The sequence below is a fragment of the Astyanax mexicanus genome, chromosome 12 (genome assembly GCF_023375975.1).
Source record: "Astyanax mexicanus isolate ESR-SI-001 chromosome 12, AstMex3_surface, whole genome shotgun sequence".
Classification (NCBI taxonomy): Eukaryota; Metazoa; Chordata; class Actinopteri; order Characiformes; family Acestrorhamphidae; genus Astyanax; species Astyanax mexicanus.
Window position 1 is genome coordinate 14,590,562 of NC_064419.1, and position 15,856 is coordinate 14,606,417.

Below are 15,856 nucleotides of genomic sequence, written 5' to 3' on the forward strand. Positions count from 1 at the left end.
GAGAAAAAGGATCTACATGTGGTGTTTTTAGATCTGGCTAATGCTTTTGGTTCGGTACCGCATGCATTGTTGTGGAAGGCATTCAATTTTTTTAGGGTTCCAGAAGAGATTTCAAGGTTAGTTAAAGCCTATTTTGAAGACATACAGTTTTGCTTTAGTGTAGGGGAGTGTGTCACATCTTGGCAACGACTGGAAATAGGTATAATGGCAGGTTGTACAATTTCACCGCTAGCGTTTACGATGGCAATGGAGGTGATTATTAGGGCTTCTAAGTGGGTCGTAGGCGGGGAGAGGCTGCATGATGGCACCCGGCTCCCACCAGTTAGGGCGTTTATGGACGATATGACAACATTAACGACCACGGTGCCATGTACCCGGCGACTGCTAGGGAAGTTAAATGATAATCTTAGGCTGGCTAGGATGAAAGTTAAACCGAGCAAGTCTAGGAGTGTATCAATCGTTAAAGGGAAATTGATACAAGAAAGGTTTATGATGGAGGGAGAAGTCATACCATCTATATTGGAAAAGCCAGTTAAGAGTTTAGGTAGGTGGTATACTGCAGCACTGAATGATAAAGAGCAGGTGGAAGGGTTGAGGACAGAAATGGTGGAGGCCATTAATAGAATTGATAAGTCTTTTCTGCCAGGTAAATTAAAATTGTGGTGTCTGCAGTTTGGTTTGTTGCCTCGTCTAAGGTGGCCACTTACAGTTTATGATATTCCGATTTCTGAAGTTGAGAGGTTAGAAAGGGTTATGAGCAAGGCTATAAGGACATGGTTGGGGGTGCCGCGTTGCCTTAGTAGTGTGGCGTGGTGTGGGAGAGGGATGCTGGAACTGCCGTTGACGAGCTTGGTTGAGGAGTTCAAATGTGCTAAGGTAGGACGTGAAATGCAGTTGTTAGGGTCAAAAGACGGGCTGGTTAAAGCAACAGCACCAGTGACTAGGTCTGGGAGAAAGTGGAATGCTCGAGAAGCTACTCAAGCCGCAAGGAGGGCACTGGAGCACAGGGATGTTGTGGGGCAGGTGCAAAATGGGAGGGCAGGATTAGGTTTAGGTGATTCTTGGAAAGCATTCGGCAAGGCCACATCACCTGAGAAAAGGCGTATGGTTACAGGGTTTATTCGTGAGCAGGAGGAGGAAGCAAGGAGGGCAAAAGCAGCAGGGCAGAGTAAACAGGGGCAGTGGATGAGATGGGAAAGTGTAGAGAAGCGGAGAATCACCTGGCGAGAGTTATGGGGATTGGATACAGGCCGTATAAAGTTTCTTTTGAGAGCTACATATGATGTTCTGCCAACGCCACAAAACCTTGCTCAGTGGGTGGGTGAGGATCCAAGTTGTAAGCTATGTGCAGGAAGTGGCACGCTGAAGCACATTTTGTCGGCATGTAAGGTGAGTCTATCCCAGGGGCGCTACACATGGAGGCATAATCAGGTACTTAGATCTCTTGCAGGTGCACTTGATAAGAAACGGTTAGAAGTTAATAACATGCCCGTGGTAGGTTGCAGTAGGGTAATAACGTTTGTGCGTGAGGGGCAGCATAGTGGAGAAACAGCACAGTGCTTGAAAACTGCTGGTAAGTGGGCCAATGCACGAGATTGGAAGTTATTAGTGGATGTAGGTAGTAAACTGCAGATCCCACAGTGCATTCTGGTTACAACCTTGAGGCCGGATGTAGTGTTGTACTCTGAAAGTAAGCGGATAGTGTATTTTATAGAGCTGACTGTTCCGTTTGAAGACGAGGTAGATGGAGCTTATGAAAGGAAAAGGCTGAAGTATACAGACTTGGTGGCTGAGGTGAGAGAGCGTGGGTGGCAAGCGTATATTAGACCGGTAGAGGTAGGTACTAGAGGCTTTGTTGCGAAGTCTGCCACAAGACTGCTGTCTGAATTCGGAATTAGAGGTCGTGTGCTAAGGACTGTAGTGAAGGAGTTGTCAGATGTAGCTGAAAGATCTAGTCAGTGGTTGTGGTTCAGAAGGGCTGAGGCTGTGTGGGGAAGGGAGTGAGTTTGTGCTTCTACAGCAAGCTTGGAGGGGGGTGGGTCTGGGACGCCAGACTTCACTGTTGAGCCTTCTGGAGGTGTCGTGGGCCTAATTCAGCGAAACACTGACGAAGGAAGGTGCCTGCCTGATGACCCCCGAGAAGAGCTTGCACTGAAGTTTGTGTTAAAGTTTGGATGAAGGGGATTGGTGTGGTCCTGCTCTTGTAATAATTTGTCTCATGAGTTTTTGTAGACGTCTGAGTACTTGGCAGTTGAGGCACGGACCATGAACATAGTTCGCTATGCTTCTGGATTCTTGTCGAGCCAGTATCAGATGGTAGTGGTTGCTGTGTTCTGCTCACGCAACTTATAATGTGATTTATTGTGTGTGATTGTGCTTAGGTAAGTGTGTTGTTGCCATAGTTAAAGGAAGTGAGCTTAGATTAAGGAGGGATTCTATGTGTTCATAGGTTATTTTTTGGTAGGTCTGTTACTTGGCAGTTGAGGCAATGGACCATGAACATAGTGTTAGGCTGTGCTTCTGGATTCTTGTCGAGCCAGTATCAGATTGTGGTGGTTTTGCTATTGTTGTTAGTTGAGTGAGTAGTGGATCCTGGCTGAGCCCTATGCATAACCCCAGCTGTTAGGTGCAGGATTTGTCAATTTCCTGTATTATATTACTATTAATCCAACAACATAAAATATAGTAAAAAAAAAAACAACAACAAAATTTACAAAGAAAGAGAAATAGACTAAATAGAAGAAATAGTGGGATTCAAATAAAAGTATCAATGTATTTATGGCACTTCTTATTTTGATATTTTTTTAAATATACCAAGGTGTGTATATAATTATAATATTATAATTATATTTTCTTGCTAATTTAATTTTGTGTTTGTAATATTTACCTTAAATTATAATACCATATATATATATATATATATATATATATATATATATATATATATATATATATATATATATAATACTATGCAAAAGCAAATTACACTAATCCATTTATCTCAGCAATATGATTAAAAAAGCACCACATATGATTTGAACAGATGCAAATAAACATACATACAGAAAAACGTAACAATGATTTCTTATTTTTAACTAGTATGTAGTATGTTATATCCTGTGAGCCAAGCTGAAGAACCATCTACCGAACCAGGTGTTGATATGATGAGAACTAGAAATAACTATTAAACTCAGACGAGGAGAGATTATGAGATGTTTTAAGGAAAACAGTGCGTGTGTATTTTTTGTAATGCTAGTGTTTTACTCAGCTAATAAACACTTACCTCACAGATTAAAGCGTTTTCTTTACTTTTCTTTCATTTCAGTACCGCTTGTCTGGCACTTTACTGTAACAAACCCTCCAACCCGCAGGGCGGCGACACCGCTCTGACTGTAGGAGCTGCAGGAAGAGGAGCTGCGTTCTCTAACACACACACACACAGTACTGATATTACTGAATTAATGATTTTAGAGCAGCGCGGGGAGTAAAGAGGAGATCATGCCGATGAAGGGAAGGTTTCCTATCCGGAGAACTCTGGATTATCTGCAGAGAGGAGAGGTGGTGTTTAAGAACTCGGTGAAGATCATGACGGTGAACTATAACACACATGGAGACCTGAGTGAAGGAGCAAGGTCAGTCTGTCTCTTCTGTATATATATATATATATATATATATATATATATACACACACGTATTTACTATTGACTATTTTACACAACAATAGAAACAGCTGTGCCTCGTCGTAAGTTAATTACTTGAGTTTCTTGTCTCTTAATGTGTTTGAGAGCATCAGTTGTAAAGTTGTAAAGAGGTAGAGTTACAGGTATACAGTGAATAGACCTATTTGAGTAATGTTCTAATCCATATTATCGCACAAACTGTTCACTAATCAAAGAAAAAAGTAGTTTAATAAAAAAAAAACAAGACAACAATCCGAAACATTTTAAAGAACTTATCTAAAGTATCTTTTTAGGACCAATGTGTAATTTATTTTCAGTAGTAAATGATACAGTGATGAAGATGTATCATCAGATATTAAGGAAACATGTTGAGTGAAAGCACTGGCAGCTCTTGTCAGCAGGGCTTCAGCAGTACATTCCTATTTGGAGTGTGCAGTCCGTCCTGGGTATCTGTGTTTGTTTTGTCCTCTGTCTCCTCCTGCTGCTCATTCCCCAACGCTAACTCCACCTCCGAGGTGGCCAGCACTTACTGCAAACGATCTGTAAATTGTAAGCCTCGAAGCGAGCAGGCCTGGTTCAGTTAAACCTTAGCAGCTACATAGCCAGGGCTGGACTGGGACAAAAAATCGGCTCTGGCATTTTTGGTTTACACCGGTGTTCTGTCGAATTCTCCCCCTAAAACAGAATAATTATGAATAAAAAACACGATAAATAATTTTAATTGTGTAGGTCAGCGCCTACTTCAGCAAGTCAGCAAGACCTAAAGTTAATTTTAAAAAGTTAAGTAGTTTATATATGCATGCATGTTAGTGACTACAATGTGCAAATGTACATTTGGACGGAAAAAAGTGCATTTCATGCGTTTCACTAACTGTGAAGCATGGGGAAGGATCTAACTACACCCAAAGTCTCCACCAGAACTGGCAATATTACATAGGTAAAGGGAACAAGGAATTCCAAACAAAAAAAAGAAAAAAATCTGAAACATTCTACAACAGGAAGTGACAACCGATGATTCTACTAAATATCATGGTTTATCGATTTATTAATTTGAATATTAGTTAATGTAAACTATTTTTTTTCCAATTCTGTTTGGTTCATCATAGGCCTGGACAATATTTCGATATCGGTATTTATCGCGATAAGAAATGTTTCAATAACGGTGATATAATTTTTGTGACATATCGATATGTATTATTTACAGACAGGCGTTTTTTAGCGGCGTCAGTTCACTGCAGCGCTGAACATAGCCGGGCTACGTCAGTGCGTGATGACGCAATCATACAGGCACGTAGCCAGATAGGCTAGGCTTCGCACCTGAAACCAACCCGCGATGAAGCGAAACCGAGCGGATCTCGGCTGCGCTCGGCTCCGCTCCGCACCTGAAACCCGCCCGCGATGAAGCGAAACCGACCCTAACCGAACGGATCTCGGCTCCGCTCCGGTCCGCACCTAAAACCCACAATATGCAGATATATGGTACCAGGAACCAATAGGAAAGCTGCATGAACCAACTGTAGAAAGAGCTGGAGTTGGTTGAAATCACATTTTTTCATTGGCTCAACAAACATTTTTAAGTTTTCCGGTTGAAAACAATTGAGTTGTTCTGGCCGGTGAGTTCACTCAACTTAATAACATTAGTTCTTCTGACTAAAACACAGAATTACTTTTTGGAGTGTTGGTGACTCACGCCGCACTCAAGGAGTCCGAAGATAGGCGTGTCCCTCCGCAGCTGAAAGTAATCCCCTTTAGTTTTTTGCTCCTTGTTATTATTAACTGCTATGCGTCGGTTAAAAAGTGTTTAGCCCAATGTGCCCACAGTTTTAAAAGTTGTAAAAAGTACTCCAGTCTTTTCTAACTTGCTGCCTATCACTCTACCTCTCTGCATTTTCAAATCTTCACACTTTCATTTTTTTTAACCAATAACTTAAAAACGTAAGTTGAATAAACTTGGGTAAATTTGAATAACTCACAGGAAGTTAAGACAATATGTTATTTTAAGTCATTTTTATGTAAAAAGAAGGAACGTGAATTCAATATACTAAACTTGTCATGGCAATTGGAATTGAAAAGAACAAATAAGTTCACATAACTTAATGTGGCTGTAATGTTTTACAGTGCAGGAATGTCATGTTTTTATTTTGCTACATGCAAATAAAAGTGAGCATTGATTTATTCTGATCATTTTTTATTTATAAAGTACTATACAGTTTTTTGTGAGAGGAGGCTTTAAAGACTGAAATTAAAATTTCAGACATCAGTGTACAGATTTCCATTGCAGGGATTCTTAGCAGTTTTTCTGAGGCCTTCAAAGTATTTATATCGATATCGAAATTATATCGTATCGACTGAAATTAAGGAATATAAATTTTGGCCATATCGTCCAGCACTAGTTCATCATTTATCCATTTGCTTAATAAATTGCACTATAGTAAATTAAATCAATTTTAGGTTTGGATTTTTTTTGAAAATATAAAAATAGCTTTGCATATATTTTACAAAAACTGTTTTTTTTTGTCATGCATATAAATTATTTGAACTATTTCTTTAAAATAAACACTGTCTTGAGAATAAATAAAATAAATTATTGTACTTGCTTTTTTAACATTTTAACTTTTTAAATGACATGAGTTTTGGTCCCAGGACTGAGAAAAGTTTAACCATCTTGGGCTTAGAAACCTTGTGAAAAATTAAGTAAAACTTGTGTTATTAGATTTAGAGTTGTAAAAATATAAAATAAAATAAAATATAAAATAATTAATTTGGAACAGTTACAACTACAAATGGCACCCATTTGGTGGAATATAATAAATTTAATAAAAGTTTTTACAGTTTGTAATTTCTGCAGAGGAGGGTATTACTGTCTGTGTGTTCAGTATGTCATGCTGAACACACTGTTCTGTTACAGTTTTAACCAGTTTTGTAAGAGACAGTCTGATCATAAGTCTGATAATAACCACATTCTAATCCTTGTTCTTTTCAGGAAGTTTGTGTTCTTCAGCATTCCACAAATCCAGTACAAAAATCCATGGGTCCAAATAATGATGTTTAAAAACATGACACCGTCTCCTTTCCTCAGGTTCTACCTGGGTATGTTCATTTTTAATTTCCCAGACATACAAATTAAATATTACATTAAACATACATTAAAACCATCATGACCGATAGCAACATGACTGACTGGCACATTTTGGTTTGTGTATGAATAAATCGTAGATGATGGAGAGCAGGTGCTGATGGACGTGGAAGGAAAGGACTATAAAGAAATATCGGAGCATATAAGGAAAATTCTGGGCAAATCAACGTAAGTGATTTCTTTTTTCATTAAAGAAGGTCCACTGCCTCCCCCCCAAATTTAATGTAAAATTTTAGTTTCTCCGTTCCACTCAATCAATAGAAGAATACACATACCCCTGAAAATCCACTCTGGGTTTTGTGAGTTGCTCACCACAGCTATAGAAATGTGTCCATTAAAGCAGCATAAAATGTAATATTTGTTGCTTTTTTTTACTTTCCTAAAGAGTATATCTTACATTTACACCAATGTCATAAATACAAATGTCAGTTACAGTTTGCTGTAATGGACAGCTATACATGCATTTGTGAGTGGACTGTTGTGTGCTGTTCATTACAGGTCCTTCTCAAAAAGTTTGCATATTGTTATGAAGTTCATTCTTTTCCATAATGAAATGATCAAATTAAACTTTCATATATTTTAGATTCATTGCACACCAACTGAAATATTTAAGATCTTTTATTGTTTTAATACTGATGAATTTGGCATACAGCTCATGAAAACCCCAAATTCTCACAAAATTAGCATATCATGAAAAGGTTCTCTAAACAAGCTATTAACCTAATCATCTGAATCAACAAATTAACTCTAAACACCTGCAAAAGATTCCTGAGGCTTTTAAAAACCTCCCAGCTTGGTTCATTACTCAAAACCGCAATCATGGGTAAGAGTGCCGACCTGACTGCTGTCCAGAAGGCCATCATTGACACCCTCAAGCAAGAGGGTAAGACACAGAAAGAAATTTCTGAATGAATAGGCTGTTCCCAGAGTGCTGTATCAAGGCACCTCAGTGGGAAGTCTGTGAGAAGGAAAAAGTGTGACCGGGCCCTGAGGAAGATCGTGGAGAAGGGCCGATTCCAGACCTTGGGGGACCTGCGGAAGCAGTGGACTGAGTCTGGAGTAGAAACATCCAGAGCCACCGTACACAGGCGTGTGCAGGAAATGGGCTACAGGTGCCGCATTCCCCAGGTCAAGCCACTTTTGAACCAGAAACAGCGGCAGAAGCTCCTGACCTGGGCTACAGAGAAGCAGCACTGGACTGGTGCTCAAATTTTGCATGTCATTCGGAAATCAAGGTGCCAGAGTCTGGAGGAAGACTGGGGAGAAGGAAATGCCAAAATGCCTGAAGTCCAGTGTCAAGTACCCACAGTTAGTGATGGTCTGGGAGCCATGTCAGCTGCTGGTGTTGGTCCACTGTGTTTTATCAAGGGCAGGGTCAATGCAGCTAGCTATCAGGAGATTTGATCTGCTAAAAAGCTTTATGGAGATGAAGATTTTATTTTTCACCACGACCTGGCACCTGCTCACAGTGCCAAAACCACTGGTAAATGGTTTACTGACCATGGTATTACTGTGCTCAATTGGCCTGCCAACTCTCCTGACGTGAACCCCATAGAGAATCTGTGGGATATTGTGAAGAGAAAGTTGAGAGACGCGAGACCCAACACTCTGGATGAGCTTAAGGCCGCTATTGAAGCATCCTGGGCCTCCATAACACCTCAGCAGTGCCACAGGCTGATTGCCTCCATGCCACGCCACATTGAAGTAGTCATTTCTGCAAAAGGATTTAGACCAAGTATTGAGTGCATAACTGAACATAATTATCTGAAGGTTTACTTTTTTGTATTAAAAACACTTTTCTTTTATTGGTCGGATGAAATATGCTAATTTCTTTTGTTTTTTCTTTACTTTTTTGCCAAAATCATCAATATTAAAACAATAAAAGGTTTTAACTACTTCAGTTGTGTGTAATGAATCTAAAATATATGAAAGTCTAATGTTTATCAGTACATTACAGAAAATAATGAACTTTATCACAATATGCAAATTTTTTGAGAAGGACCTGTATAATATACACTGCTCAAAAAATAAAGGGAACACTCAAATACACATCCTAGATCTAAATGAATGAAATATTCTCACTGAATACTTTGTCAGCACATTCAACTTTCAACAAAGTCACACAAAAATCATCAAAGGAAATCAAATTTATTAACCAGTGGAGGCCTGGATTTGGAGTCACACACAACATTAAAGTGGAAAAACACAATAATGTTTAAAAACACACTACAGTTCAGCTAGGTTTGATGGCTTGTGATTATCCATCTTCCTCTTGACCATATTCCAGAGGTATTCAAAGAACAAATCAAATAAAATAATCGTGGTCTTTTATTTTTTCCAGAGCTGTATATTATATAGTTACTATAACAATGTTAACATAGTGTACAGAATACAGTATTCCCCTAACACTTAGCTAGTGTTAGTAATGTTAATGAAGGAGTTAATCCTGTTTAAACCCACCTTATTAAACTTTCTGTAGTAGTTTAACCCACCACAAGTAATATAGAAGTCAGAGTCAGATATAATTAGTTTGTGTTTACTAAATCACCGTTTTTCTCTCGCGCCCACACTAAAACCTCACTGGCCAAATAAGCATAAGGTTTGGTTGATTCCGGAACAATTCAGATGAGAAAGACCCACCCAAACAGGCAGGTGCTCAAGCACCCTCCACCTCCCCTCTGCACGTGCCTGCTGGAGATGCTGAAAATCTCCCATTGGTGGGTGTGTGTGTGTGTGTGTGTGTGTGTGTGTCCATCCTCCAAAGGATTATTTTTTGAGGGGTTTTTGTTGCTTGCATGTGAATCATAGTGTGATTATTATAATTTTCTTAGCTAGTTATCAAATTGCGGGAGCGGGACTACATGTCCCGCTCCATCACACATTAGTGACACGTCGACAATGAAATTCCGTGTTGACAATCGTTGCAGCCCTAGTACTAAAGGTGGTCTGTGGTCCCCACCTGCAGAACCACTCCTTTATCGGGGTCGTCTTGCTAATTGCCTCTCATTTCTACCTGTTGTCTGTTCAATTTGCACAACAGCAGGTGAAATTGATTCACAATCAGTGTTGCTTCCTAAGTGGACAGTTTGATTTCACAGAATTTTAAATTACTTGGAGTTATATTGTGTTAAGTGTTCCCTTTTTTTTGAGCATTGTATTATATATTATAGAAGTGTAATGTGTGTTTTTTCTTCTCTTTTCACAGTAAGGTTCTTCAGGCTGAAGCTTTGGCCAAGATGGAAGCTTCAAATCCAGCAAACTTCGGGCCAAAGAAGTACTTCCTGCGGGAGTGCATAAGCGAAGTGGAGGGTCAGGTTCCTCACCCTGGCCTTGTACCCCTCCCCAAAGAGATGACCGGCAAATACAGAGCAAAAATGGCATCTAGTTCTGAGGACTAAGGACTTTGAGAGGCGTCGGGAAAGGGAACGATCGGAGTAGAACTAAAGGATTAAACTCACTTCATGAAAAAAATACTCATGTCAGGGCTTTCAGCTCTATGTTCAGGTCATGCAGAAGAGCTGAAGAGTTAACAAATTTCAGCCTTGGCATAGTTGTTTTTGTCTTTTGTTACATTAAGAATGAGAAATAAAGTGTTTAATACTATAATCTGTGACAGTGGCCACTGAGTGGATGCTAAAGCCCTGCTCTGTCTAGACTAACAGGAAGAGAAGTGTTGCAGTGCCAAGGTTTGTCACCAGGGCCCCCACTAACTGAGCACAACCTCTTTCCAATATTAATTGCAAATAAGCAAAAAAAAAAAAGATCAATCTAATCCTTCTGTTCTTACTTGGTCATTTTTTATTAGTGCAGTGTTTATGTTCTGATAGCTCTAAAATGTTTACAGGCATTTTATTCAGTCACCAGACACTTCATAGACGGTTACACATTACTTCAGCCTACTCCTTGTTAGAAGGACATCAAGACATGTTTCAGAAAGGCGCCACGCTTGATCCTGTGCAGTTGTCTGCGTAGTGGAATACTGCTGGTTTATGATACATAAGCCTTAACCCTAACACAACCATGAAATGAACAGCTACGCTCTTCAATTAAAGTGAAATGTTTGTAGAGTAAGAACATTTTAAACAGCACATAACTGATTTAGTGTTATATAAAATGTCAATTTTGTAGCTAAAGTTTAGCTAAAATAATAAAGCATACATCCAACAATGGCATTAAAAATGTAGAAGTCTGTAAAGGTACAGCATAACCATGTAGAGAAGTTATGCACAGCTAGAAGAAGTTGCATTTAGTGGCATAAACATGTTAAGTCAGGTGTTATGATGCTGGGACTGTTTACATGGGACATTCCACCACTTTCACAAGTTTGTAGTTTAACTTCACACTGAGGCCAACACATGAAAAAGGCTTTCGTTCAGAGTTTGCATTTAGAATCTGTTAGTTTACCAACATACTCACTTTCTTTAATTCCACCAAAGATGTTATGCTGCTCATAAGGTCTGCATGCAGGGTCATCATACATGCTTCAGCTTTGTGTTTCCATGTTTACATGCTAGTGTTAATCAGTAACTTATAAATAAATAGCCTGCTGGTCATTAGTTAAACGCTTACTGTCAAAAATATAACGGCCCTGGATTGCTGCAAAGCTCAGCATGCAGTAACATCAACATCTACTTCTGGGTAGTGCACCTCCCAGAGAGAGATCAATGACTGCTAGACATGCCTCAACCATACACTCAAAGACATTTTGCTTAATTGACAGAATTTGAGAGGGTAAACCTGGACTGCTATGTGAGAAATACAGGTAAAATTTGGGATCCCACAACTATTGGGTTTAAGTATGAAGGCTTGGTGGTAACATGTCAATCCTGCATTTGCTGGGTGACACACTATCCCAACCTCTGTTGTGATCTGAAGAGCTTTTACATAACACAGTCACCCCTGCTAGTGGTGAAAGAAGACTAAAAGCTCAGTGATGTACAGGTCATCCTGTTGCCTGGTGCGTAATTTATTTCTGCCAATGAGTGAAGTATCACACATATACCACAAAAGTATGAAAATCTTTCAGGAAGTTTGTTAATTCTTTTTTCAGAGAAAGCCTCAATTCTCACATGTAACAATAGTGTAATTCCCAGCCTGCTGAAACTAAAAAGCAGTAGAATGTCCAGTTCTTTAAATAAACAATTAGCCATAACAAAACTTGATGTCAACTCTAATGTGGCTTTAGTGAAAGGCTAGCAGTTCTCCATTAATGGTTACCTTGTGTTAAAAGTGCATGATTTTCAATCAAGGTGCTTGAATCGGCATGTTTGTTGGCTTGGCTCACAAGGTGTTAGGCTGTTTGTATTAGATTAGCAAACAATATCAAAAGATTAAAAAAGCACTAAATAATCAAGAACGAAATGCAGAGTTCTTCAAATCCAGTCTTTGAAGGCCAGTGTCCAGCAAAACACACACAAACGGTAACTCACTACAGAGAGAAGCTGCATGTGTTAAACGTTTAGTACAGACAAAACATCTGATATGTGAAAACAGTATTAGATAACCTGAAGTAAAATACAATGAAAATTCCAAATTAGTTTAAGCTTCTCTACGGTTTGTTGGCACTTGGCTGCACTAATGTTTTTCAGGTTAAGAAGCAGTTTAATATGTGTTTACTGTCAGCTTGTATGTCACTCTACCTCCAGCCTCATTTTGTCAGAGGATCAAAGTCCTCAGTCTGCTGGTGCACGCAGGAAATGCATTTTTAATTTGTTTTATATTCACAAACTAATTGAAGCCTTTTCTATTTCTTATTTACTTAAAAAAACTATAACTACAATAACTATAAAAATATTATAAAATGTATCTTACAGCTCTAATGTTAACACACATTCTAATCAGTTTACCCTTTACCAGACAGCTTCTTTGAAAAAAAGTCCAGAAAATGTTGGCGTGAGCCCACATGGTCATTTTCTGGGTAATTTACAGTTTGTCATGTCACAGACTTAATTAATGAGATCGCAGGTTGAAATACGAATAGAAATTCTCTGAGGGTGAAGGAGGGTCAGCGTGCCACGCCGTGTAAATCTGAGCATAGTAAACGCACCAAAAAAAAAAAAATCACATTTAAAAGCTACAACCTATTCATTACTTTTATAGGTTTTATAAATGATTCAGAACATGTTTCTTAAACTGTAATTTGACCTTCTCTACACAGATGCCAGTTCTTTTTTATGCAGAACATTTCCTGTAGTGAAAAACTGTCTGTGCACATCTGCAAATGATTTTCCGAACTAGTTTCCGAGACACTCCCGAGATTAAGCCTACACTTAAGCCTACAATGTCCCATTCAACAGGAAATCTTCATTCAAAACACTGCATAATCCAAAATGTAGCAGTACACACAAATAATGCAATATCTGTATTGTTTAGTATCATGCAGCCCTACCCCACATGTAAATGAGCCAATGATCCAACATGCCATGATAATTAACAATGCAGTCTGTGTATTTAAGGAGTAAATATAATCAATTCTAAGATATGGACCTTTGTGAGTTTCTGAGAAAAAATCCTGATTTTTGCTTAAATTACAATGAAGATACTGAAATAATAAACTGTGCAGCCTTAGTTTAACCTCTGAACCTTATATATGATATATACATAATTTTAAGCCGTGTATGGCAATAAATATCAATTTGTCAAGTTCTTTGCTATACAAAGCTCCAGAAATGAATAAATATGGCCCTCCAGGAACGGATTTGAAGAACCCTGAAATAATAGTTTGTTCAGATCAGTAATTCTCACCAGGTTTTATCTGTTAAGTCTTGTTTCAACCCCACTTATTTATACATAACAAGATCTGAAAGCAGTGTCCAGTTAGAAGTTCATGCCTTTGTGATTCTGTGAGTGAGTGGAACTATAGTCCAGGGGATGAAAACTGCTCCTGGTCTTAAAGGGTCACACAGTCTACTGCTTAGAAACATCTGGTCCACATTGAATAGGTGTTTTTGAGCAGCACCAAACCTGCTGGACTGTGGACCCCCAGCACAGTGTGTGTGTGTGTGTGTGTGTGTGTGTGTGTGTGTGTGTGTATATATATGTATGTATGTATGTATGTCTGTTTTTAACTGTGACAAATGGCAAGACAATTCAGGACATTAAATGTGTCCTGACTACTGTACATCAGGAGAAAGGCTAAGGAGGAAAGGTGGATGGAGGTCAGTGTGTTTTTCTCTTCTGCTGCTGTAGGGTGCGCTGTAGCTCTCTCAGGTTTTGTGACAGCAGTTCCACTTCATCGGTGCGACCGCTTAGCTTGGCATCGAAAATGTATGCTCGGATGTTATCGATCTGCTGCAGGAGTAACTCTTCTTCGATTATGTCGTCCGTTGCTGGGCCTTCATTATGGTCATTGTCAAAGGGATTGGTTGAAGCTGCTGGTGTCTTGTTAAGAGTTTTGTTAGGTGTCTTGAAAGGGTTACCTTGGTTGTCGTTACCATTGTCATCTTCATCTTCAAAGGGATTTCCAGAGCCACTGTTATTCCCTTCCTTTTCCTCATCCTCCTCGTCCTCAAAAGGGTTGTACTCTTTGTTTTGTGTGCTCAACACTTGGCTGTGTTCTTTCTGGATTTCTTCACTGAATGGGTTTGTTGGATCTTCCTCAATCGGCGTGGAATCTGCCTCATCGAATGGATTTAGAGAAGCAGTGCCGCTGCTGTTCTGGGTCTCTCCAGCAGGGGGTGTCGGTGCGCGCTCATCTCTCTGCAGTGGTGGCGAATTCCCAGGTAAACGTGGGAATGATTTAATTGACTGAGTCTTAAGCAGTGTACTAAGCACTGGGCTTGCATTTAGATTTTCTCTGGAATCGAATTCCTTCTCTGTACGTTCTGCTGCATTTCTCACTTCTCCGAAATCCAAGGTTTGTGCTCTAATGGGCATTTTACCCTCCAGCTTCTTTTTCTGGAGGTACTGGATCTGGCTCTGTTGCAGGCTCTCCTCATCAGCCAGCTGCTGAGACAGCTCAATGGCTCTGCTAGTCTGCTGGGCGTCAAACTCGTCCTGCAGCTGCCGCAGGTTCTCCTCAAGCATGGCGATCTCGTCCGTCCTATTGGCCGCCCTCGCCTGTTTCAGGAACGACTCGATATTGTCAATCTGTTGCAGCAGAGGGTCGTCCAGTTCACGGCTGCGCGAGTGGGCAGTGTCTGACAAGGGCAACCAGCCGCCGGCTTTGGTCATGCGAGGGCCGCCGGCGGGCCGGAGGGCATCTCCATTAGCGTTGAGGGTTGTACGGTTCTTGTCGATTTCAGAATGACGCTTTTGTGACTCCAGGGCTGCCTGTAGGTGGAAGAAGGAGAAAGGCAGCAATAACAAACACTGTTCCATTGGAAAACTTAATTATTTACTAGTAACTGTGTTAACATAGCTCTGAAAGTTAATTAAAATAAGTAACAGCAGTAAACAGCATCTTTTTGTGACCTTAATGCATTAAATGCATGTGTGGGCTGCTCTCAAATATCAGCTGTTCTAAACCGGGACAGGTAAGATGGTTGTCTAAAGCTTTATTAAGATGTGCACTTCCAAAGTTCTCCTAAATGTCAGGACCTTTGAAAGGAGGGCCTACTTTGAGCTTGTTTATTACATTACATTTGGCAGACACTTTTGTCCAAAGCAACTTACAACAGTGATGTACAAAGTGTAATAGAAGTTTAAGGTAAAACATTTTTGACAGGGCCTAATGAAGGTCAAAGGGAAATAGTGAAATAGTCCACCATTGGGGAACTCTGTATGAGAACAGTCTGGATTGCTTTGTGTGAATGTTTGTTTGGTAAAGCGAGGCGACGTTCATTGGAGGAGCGCGTCGGCAGGGAGGTAACATAAGCCTTCAGGAGTGAGTGCAGGTAGGAAGGAGCCTGTTCTGTCATCACCTTGTAGGTGACTGATGGTGTAAAAATAGCCATTTCTTTTCATGGCAAACCCTATCAATAGCATTGTACACCTGTTGGGATAATCGACTAAAAGCGCTGTATTTGGGAATGCAGAGAAAGAACAGTGATGAATTTTTTTAAACTCATTATCATGTTTCACTACAAGCCAAGTCCATTTC

At 39.8% G+C, this 15,856-nt stretch overlaps 2 protein-coding genes across 2 annotated transcripts in view; one reads left to right on the forward strand and one right to left on the reverse strand.

The window, feature by feature from the left end:
- Positions 1 to 3,373: 3,373 nt before the first annotated feature.
- On the forward strand, positions 3,374 to 10,422 carry mrps25 (mitochondrial ribosomal protein S25). Its single transcript, XM_007239890.4, has 4 exons — positions 3,374 to 3,632; positions 6,664 to 6,770; positions 6,897 to 6,984; positions 10,022 to 10,422. The coding sequence occupies exons 1-4, from the start codon at positions 3,499 to 3,501 to the stop codon at positions 10,212 to 10,214; spliced, it is 522 nt and encodes a 173-aa protein (XP_007239952.1). The 5' UTR covers positions 3,374 to 3,498; the 3' UTR covers positions 10,215 to 10,422.
- A 169-nt stretch (positions 10,423 to 10,591) lies between these two features.
- LOC103046128 (rabenosyn-5) overlaps positions 10,592 to 15,856 on the reverse strand; it is a 46,759-nt gene continuing 41,494 nt past the window's right edge. Inside the window, exon 12 of the mRNA XM_022670756.2 lies at positions 10,592 to 15,087. Coding sequence (XP_022526477.1) covers positions 13,975 to 15,087 — 1,113 coding nt within the window. The 3' untranslated portion in view covers positions 10,592 to 13,974. The remainder of the gene's footprint in view (positions 15,088 to 15,856) is intronic.

Coding starts and splice junctions, on each gene's coding strand:
- mrps25 (XM_007239890.4), top strand. CDS start 3,499: ATGCCGATGAAGGGAAGGTTTCCTATCCGGAGAACTCTGGATTATCTG. Junction 6,771..6,896: donor TTTCCTCAGGTTCTACCTGG/GTATGTTCATTT, acceptor AATAAATCGTAG/ATGATGGAGAGCAGGTGCTG. Junction 6,985..10,021: donor AAAATTCTGGGCAAATCAAC/GTAAGTGATTTC, acceptor CTCTTTTCACAG/TAAGGTTCTTCAGGCTGAAG.